Raw genomic sequence first — 9,043 nt, 5'->3', positions numbered from 1 at the left:
GTTTAGTGAATGTGGTGAAAATTCACTTTGCAAAAATATCCAATCACAAGCAAGGAAAATGAAAAAAGAAGCAATATTTGGGCTTTCGAATGATTGCATGATGGAAGTAAGCAGGTCTTCACCTCATTCACTAAGCTAAGGAAAAATGACCTTACAAAGTGGAAAATTCACTTGGGTCAACCCCAATGTGCATCACTTCTAAGCAGGAAGTGTAGGATGCATAAAACATTGGTTGCTCCATTTTCCTTAATAGAAAATAAAAATAAAAACAAATGGGGCAGATTTCTAAAGCGGTGATTGTGACATTCACTGAAGGGTAATATTTCTGCTATATTTTTTTAACTATACAGCAAATATATATTTAAAAAATATTAACTATAGATTACCATCAATATGAACCTAATATACCCCTCTGCCCATAATTTCTAAGGCATAATGTCAAACTATAAATAGCTTCTGGACACAAATAAAGCAAAGAAAAATTAAAAACATAGGAAGTTCAACAAATATATTTTATTGTGCGCAAATTCCTGATGTCGGAGAGCTTTAAAATTTTGCCACCTTTAATTTGCTACAAATACAATGGGAGCAATTCATAGTCATTATTAATAATGCAGATTAAAAAATGTTTAAACACTGATATTAAACCATCAGTGAATTTTAGAGCAGCAAAGGAATCCGGATTGATGTGTTTTACTGTTGCACGTTTTTTGCACCACTGTTGCTGAATATTGAGTCTCAGAATCAGGCAGTCTTAAAAAAAATACAATTTCCATAATAAAACAAAAACATTACAAAAAGGTAAACATCCCAATATTAATTTATAACTTACAAAAAAGAAAAGAAGGCAACACCTAAATAACACAGTTTAATAAATAAAAGCCTTAACGACCAGTTATTATTAACTTAACCCAAAAGATGGAGCTACACACAAACAACACTAAAAAAGGATACTTTTACCCCTAAATCCATTCTAGTTTCTGAAAGCTGTAATACAAAAAATTGTGAATTAACTTCACTCTTCTATGATATTCTTGGTACTACATTGTCTTGTACATATTGGAGCTTCCCAGTTCAAAGGGGAATAATAATACAAGAAATGTACACAATGGAATAAGTAGATAAAAGTCTGTACAGTCTATGCAGGTAAGATTTTAGTAAGCTTCTCCCTTTGTTCATGGTGTCTCCTGTTTCTACTCTTTTTAATCTCTTGGACGTGTTTCCACTTTGCTCCACCTTTATTGCGTTGTCTCTTCTTTTCCTTGTGCCACATTTGCTCACAATAATCATCCATACTGAAGGTAGGACTGCTTAAAAGTTGCAGATAGTCTTTATACCTTAGCCTTGATTCAGTCATTATGTCACGGCCTCTGCCCTCCTCATCCTCCATCTTCTGTGTCTGTTCCATCTGCTCATTTTCTATTACTTTTACATTGAGTTTTACAAGGGTGTGAATGAACGTGTGCTCTTGTGCCTTACAATAGTAAATTCCAGAATCCTTCCTCTGTAGACTTCGAATCAGAAGCCCATATTCAGTTTTAATAACCCTTTCATCCGATGTGATCTGTAAAAAAACATATATTAAATTGAATATTTATAGATACAAAAAAACATATTATTTTATTATCTAAAGGCTAAATTCACCTTTAACAAAACAATAAAAAAGTGCATTTATTATTTTTTATACAGGGGCCTGCAAAGTATTGCACACACAATCAGTATATTGCAAGTGCAATGTCAGGCTCCTGCACACTTTTCCTACAGCTTTCTGCCCATACCTCTGTATTGGCTTTCAGTTTGAAAGATGGAGGGTGTGTGAATGGACTATGAGCACCCTCATCGGCATGTTCAAAGTTCATTGAAACTACAATGCCGCTTGCTGCGGTGGAAGGCATGACATAATTTATTCATTCACAGATCACTGTGAATAATTGACATGATTGCGGGGCTGTGCGCTGTCACAAAGAAGGAATGGGGGGGGGGTGAGGAGAGGTGCTGAACATGCTACACCCAAAATACAGGTGTAACATGTGATGCATTCAAAAGGTGATACATATCCTTTAAATAATTTACTGGTTTACAAAAATAAGTGCATTTGAATGTAGTATATTGTTCCCATCTTGCTGCATTTACTAACTACTATTTTGGTTAATTTTAGTAAATAAAAAAAGCTGAAATCTCCTTTCTGTCCCCATGTGACAATGCTTGGGTCTCATAAATAGCTGTTCAGGCATGTAGTGCTGTTTTATTCAGGAGCAAAAGTCATGTGTTCCTTCATACTCCGAATGCTATTTTGGGGGGTTCTTGCGGCTGATTACAGCCCATTGTGTTTACTGTAAAGCAGTGAAGGATCAAGAGCAAGGTTGGCAGTATCAGTCCATCACAGGTACAGCCAATAAGGAGGGGAGGGTATCATGCAGATCATTTAGCTGGATTGATCTCCTGCCTGATGGTATCTGCACAGTTCTGGTGCCAAACACTAGAACCTGAAGTTCAAACGGATTGCCCTCTCACTAAGGTCAGCAACCAATGTTGTCTGTAAGAGGCATTCATTCTACTCCCCACCAATATAAGAGACATTCCACTCATTGATTACTAATATAAGGGGTATTCTCCCCACTGACCACTATGTAGGAAACATTCTCCTCATTGAAAACTAACAAAATGTGCATGTGTCCCCCCTCTGACCACCAATGTCATATCATTCCCCCACTAACCATACATTTAAGGAGTGTTCTTCCCACTAAGCATCACTAAAAAGGTAAATTCCTCCAACTAACCACAAATGTAAGGATGCATTACTTTCATATTTTCATCATAAAATACCCACAGACAGAAGTAGTTTCAAGCTACTTATATTAAAGATATTGGACTTCATGACAGTATATTTTTGATGTAAACTATTTTTTTAAAGCTGCTAAATGGATACATAGTTAGCCACTTGCCTACTGGGCACTTTTACCCCCTTCCTGACCAGACCAATTTTCAGCTTTCAGTGCTGTTGCACTTTGAATGACAATTGTGTGGCCATGCAACAATGTACCCAAATAAAATTGTTATTTTTTTCACACAGATAAAGCTTTCTTTTGATGGTATTCAATCACCACTGGGTTTTTATTTTTTTGCTAAACAAAAAAAAAAAAAAAAAATGACCAAGATTATTTAAAAAAGAAAACATTTATCTTTGTTTGTTATAAAATTTAGCGAATAAGTAATTTTTTTTACTTTGGGCACTGATAGGCTGCACTGATGGGCAATGATGAGGTGTAACTGATGAGGCAGCATCGACTAGGCTGCATTAATAGGTGGCATTGATGGGTACTGATAGGCTGCACTAATGGGCACTGATAGGCTGCACTAATGGGCTTTGATGGGGCTGCACTGATAAACAGGGTATTGTTGATCAGTGCCCTGATTATCTGTGTAAACGAAGTCCTGATAGCCTTGCCGGTTTACAGCTCTCCTTTCCTACCACAGACATGGCATCGGAGAAAAGGAATGCAGATAACCAGCAAGTCTGTTTACATGTGATCAGTTGTGATTGAAAACAGCTGATCACATGGTAAAGGTCTGCTGTGATTGGCCCTTTTCCCTGATCTGTGATAAGACACAGTGGTCACGGAGTTCACCTGATGCACACTGCAGGAGGCGTGAAGGGGAGGGGTTCTGAAAAGATGTCTGTTGAAGCCCTCCCAGAACTGGATGACCGTACTGTAGCTGTTATTCAGCTATTGCACAGTCGGTAAGTGGTTAAAATGCAGTCACCTACTGTTGTGTCTGCATACACCTTCAAACATTTTCATGAAAGACCCATGGCCCCAACATTTAGTTTTGGAAATTCAGAGCTGGCTTAACTCCTCCTATCTCCCACAGATTGCCTGACCAGTTAGGCTGCCCATGCCACAGATGGTCCTAAAGGTAGGTTCAAGTAATGGAAATCTGTTAGGATAGGAATTTTAGGGCACCTCAAATAACGGGGTTGGTTTCTTGAAAATGTCTAAAATATGTGCATGAATTTAAAGGTGCATTATGTACTCATTTTAGTGATGGGTTGACATTAAATGTTTAACAATGTCCTAATAAACGTGTGTTCTACGCATGTTGAATTAGCATTTAAAGTTTGTATTCTTTTAGGCACAAACATATTGCTATTTTGAACATGTAATTGCACAGTGTACACTGAACAAGTTTTTGTGACATCATTTCAATATAACAGATATTTGGAATACATTCAGGTAAATTTATTATAGGTTGTTGGCTCAACAGGAGTCCTTGCAAACCAAACTCAGATGAGTTTTGTGTTGATGAGTGTATTTTTATATAATATTTATAACAGGTATTTGAGACTGTTGATGCATTTTGGGACATAGTTAGTTACTTTTGGTGTATGAGTCATGTACCATGGGGAAGTGTGTTATTATATTATTCATTTTTGAGATCAGAGAAAGACATAAAACTGCTGTTTTCTAGAATATTACCCTAAATAACCTTCTTTATGATGTGGAAGACATTACTTTGCCTAATTACAGTGCAGTTTTCATGTTAAGACAATTATTAAAAAAAGTTATTTAACAAACATTCCACATCTAAAGAAATCTGAAAGTTCAGATGACTGCTTTATTTATGAAAGTAAAAGAAAAAAAAATGATATAGATTATGAGACATCTTTAACAAATTATGAGCCTTATTTACTAAAAAAAAAAAAAGTGCTAAGAGTCAAAATGGTCTTAACAGATAACTAAATTTTTTTAAGGGCCACCACCTTCTTAAAAGGCCGTGTTCTCTTCCATATATCCCAATATCAGCTAGTGCTCTATCACACCTAGCCTTATATTTGCACAAAACAGAAGGGTCTGCTTTGACAGTGTTATAGCTTACACTAGTGCAAAATCTTCAGGGCTAGTTACAGTAACCATGGCCCCTCCCACACCCAGGACTCTTACAACTTTGATTAAGAGAAAAAATATAGATAGTGGTTGTAACCCTAAAAAAACATGCTCCTGTGCCTTTAAGGCATTATATACAGCATAGTGCTTTTGTGGTGTAATTTATCCCTTTCCATGTTGTTGTTGTACAATACCTGGTTGATCTTGCCTGTTTCTGTGTTTCCCTCTGTAATCTAAACATGCTTATCATGGCTGCTGATCTCTGATAGCATGGTCAGTTTACATGCCTCCATCTTTCTGATCTCCCCTCAGCCTATCTGCATCTCCCTCTCTCCCCCTCCTGCCTCTCTCTCTGTAATTTCTGTAGTCTGTGTGTGAGCTGTGAAGCCGATCTCCTCCCTGCCCCTCCCCTCTCCTCCAGCCTTCATTGAATTATTATTTCCTTGCAGCTGCTCCTCCCCTTGTCTTTGTTAAAGCTGCAATGTCTCCCAGAGTTTACTATCTTTGGAGACAGCAGCTACCATTACAGTTTTTCTACTTTCAGATGGCAATCTTTTTAAACAATAAAAAAAAAAACTACATTTCATTTACCTAAAATGTAAAAATACACATTTAATTTATTATGTAAGGTTTTTTTTATTAATATTACTATACAGTGACAGTGAACATTTGATTATCAAGGCTTGGTCCCCTCAATCAATTGATTCATGGAAGAATCGATCGATCAAAGGAATCTGGCATTGATGATCAAATGATCAATGTCACTGTATAGCAAAAAGTTGATCCATCAGTTGAAATCTGTAGGCCACCAATTATTAATTTTATCTTAATTGACTTTTTGTTTAACTTCAACATAGCATACCAGATTGTAGACTCTCTATTAGATTATACATTCTCACAAACTGTGCTCTCTTAACCCTCTTACATTGAATTGTACTGTAACTGTACTGTCTCCCTTTACACTGTAAAGTACATCGCAAACTGTTAGTGCTTTATTAACCGCTTAATTACACGTGCCCTTTAGCGCGAAATCACGTACATGTACGTGATTTTTTTTCTTTGGCTCTGGGGCGCACGTGCAATTGTTGTCTTTATCTAGAAAGAGGCAGAACGGGGGTTTGCCTATGTAAACAATACAGATTGCCGGTCTGCTAGTAAGGAAGACCGAGATCTTGTGTTTTTGCTAAGCAGGAACATAGATTTGTCTTCTTTCAGTTAAACCATCCCCCACACAGTAAGAAAGCACTTCAAGGGAACACATTTAACCATTTTGATCCCCCCTGATGTTAACCCCTTCCCTGCCAGTGTTATTAGTACAGTGACTTTGTCAAAAGTATCAGTTAGGTGTCTGATTTGTCATCGATTATCAATGTCCCAGTCCCGCTGATTGCCGCCATTACTAGTAAAAAACAAAATAAAAACAGTAAAAATTCATAAATATATCCCATAGTTTGTAGGCGCTATAACTTTTGCGCAAACCATTAATCAATATACGCCTATTGGGATTTTTTTTGCCAAAAACATGTAGTAGAATACATATTGGTCGAAATTGATGAAGAAATTCGATTTTTTAAAATTTTTTTATTGAATTGTCTTATAGCAGAAAGTAAAAAATATTGTTTTTTTTTTTTTTTTTTTTGTAAATTGCTTACAGCACAAAAAAAAAAAAAAAAACACAGAGGTTTTAGAGAAAGCTCTACTTGTGGGGAAAAAAGGACATCAATTGTTTGGGTACAGTGTCGCACAACCGTGCAATTGTCAGTTAAAGCAATGCAGTGCAGTATCGCAAAAATGGCCTGGTCAGAAAGGGGGGTGAACCTTCCAGAGCTGAAGTGGTTAAACCTAATCACTGTATGCAGTCAATTCAGTGATTATTAAAAATACTGCAAGAAGAACTAATTGGAGTGCGGCTGATATTTTTTTCCTATTTTCAATTGGACATCAGCATTATTTGGTAATGACAACAGAGTAATTGCATGTGTGTTTATTTTAACATTGACTCTGTGCTGTGGGATACGTCAATAATGACAAGAGAAGTTTTCCCATCTTTGTTTACAGTAAAGGATGCAGCAATCATACCACTGGCTAAATTAGGGATGTCAAATGTGTAATAATACACCTAGGAAAATGCTGTATAAATTTGTTGTGGCCATTGCAAATTGAGTGAACTCATTTTGTTGAGTAAACAGAATAGTTTCATAATTATCTAATGCACATGGTCGATTCTACACAGCTGCTTTTGTGTGACAACATCTTCAAAGCATACCTTTCATCATAAACCAAAAGACAAGGAAACATTAGTCAAAGTGATTGATTGCTCTTATGAAACAGGAAAACACAGGTAAGGAACTGACTGATGTGGACGATGAGTAAAGTTTTGTACTTCCATATTTCGTTGTGTTTCAGTCTCAGAGTTCAGCATCTAAAACTGCTTTCATTTTGAAAATCAATACACATGTTTCTTATGTAAAGATTATTATTTAAAAATGACTTGAAACCATTGTCAAAGGCAAGGGTCCTCAAACTATGGCCCTCCAGCTGTTCAGGAACTACAATTCCCATCATGCCTAGTCAGGTCTGTGAATGTCAGAATTTTACAATGCCTCATGGGATGTGTAGATCCGCAACAGCTGGAGAGCCATAGTTTGAGGGTCCCTGATCTAAGGGCTCATGTACATGGCTACATATGGGGCATACAGTGTGCAAGAGCATACAGAACCTGTGTTAAATCATCCCTGGGAGCCCCAACTGCTCTGTACAGCCACCTTTAGAAAGCAATTTCAGGACGTGGCTGTATGCAGGCATTCTCTGGTACTGGCGAATGATCATGGACAGACATGCAACTCTGCATGCAGATATTCTTCTACCAGGTTTCTATGTTCTTGCATGTGTGTGGCTTTACCCTAGTACCAGGTTATACTCATGCAAAGCTGCATCCAGTAGTTGCTTTCTATGGCCCAAAATATGCTTAGGATGTTTAGGAGTCATATAGCGCCTACAGTTTGCACAGCACTGTACAATATGAAGGGGAACAGTACAATTACAAGACAGTTCAATGCAGAAGAAATAGGTTGTGGAATTATGCAATGTGGCCCCCTTGCAGCCATGTGCATGAGCCCTAAGCAGTTCAATTTCACATGTTGTGCTGAGTCCAGCCATCTACACTGAAAATCACTGGCCAATCACTTCTTGCTTAGTCTTAAGAAACATACATTTCTATGTCACAATCCTATATAGTTGGGTTGAAAAAAAGATACAAGTGCAACAAGTTCAACCAGTAGAAAAATGTATAAATAAATTAAAAACCTACAAATACAGAACCCTAAACCCACAGTTGATCACAAACACAAAAACCCTTATAAAAGCATTGTCCAATTTGCTTAAAAAAAATAATGATTCCTTATGGCAATCAGATATTCTCTAGATCAAAAATCTATGATTGTATACAATATATTAAAAAAACAGTATAAAAACAATTAACTGGGTTGGCCAGAATTAAATCCTGAAGAAGTGTATTCCACATTTTCATGTTTCTTAGGCCCCTGACTTTGCCCAGGCATTCTGATCAGTTCTACCTGTCATTTTTCAGGTGGACCTGATCGAAAGGTCCATGCAGCCCTATGAACAGGCAGATGGAAGTGGACTTGTGTCTGTTTACACCCACCTATCTCTGGGTCTGTTCAGGTCCAGAAAAAAAAAAACATTAAAGAACTGCATTCTTCTCTGTTTTTGCATACTGGACCCAAGATAGCCTGATGTGAATGGACAGCGGAATCCATTTACTCCTGGCTGACCATGTCCACCTGGCAGAAACGGAATAGCACAGATGTGACATCTGTCCTTTTTGGCTCTGATCAGCAGCGAATCTGCACACAAATGCCCTGCTGATCAGAGTGGACTCCACTCCAGGAGTAAGGGGACTTACTGAGAAGTAGGTTTTTGTATGTGGATGGTATACCTCTTTTCCTCCAGATGTGAAGAGTGCCTCCTTATCATTTGCAATGACCTTAGGGGGAACAACTTTGCACAAATGTTTACTATATGAGAATGTATGCATTCAAACAAGGTGAATACAGTCTCCCCCCCCCCCCCCCCCCGTGACAGCAGGCCAGGGATCTTCTCCCTGCACCCAATTTCACTATTCAAAACAAGGGCGG

At 37.6% G+C, this 9,043-nt stretch overlaps 1 protein-coding gene across 1 annotated transcript in view; it reads right to left on the bottom strand.

Moving 5' to 3' along the window:
• Positions 1-494: 494 nt before the first annotated feature.
• The window catches only part of SEMA3D (semaphorin 3D), a 274,174-nt gene continuing 265,625 nt past the window's right edge, over positions 495-9,043 (bottom strand). The window contains exon 18 of the mRNA XM_082254711.1: positions 495-1,564. Within this exon, the coding sequence (XP_082110837.1) occupies positions 1,139-1,564 (426 nt within the window). The 3' untranslated portion in view covers positions 495-1,138. The remainder of the gene's footprint in view (positions 1,565-9,043) is intronic.

The sequence above is a fragment of the Pelophylax lessonae genome (assembly GCF_965119305.1).
Source record: "Pelophylax lessonae genome assembly, chromosome: 4".
NCBI classification, from domain to species: Eukaryota; Metazoa; Chordata; class Amphibia; order Anura; family Ranidae; genus Pelophylax; species Pelophylax lessonae.
This window is presented reverse-complemented; position numbering and strand designations above follow the sequence as displayed.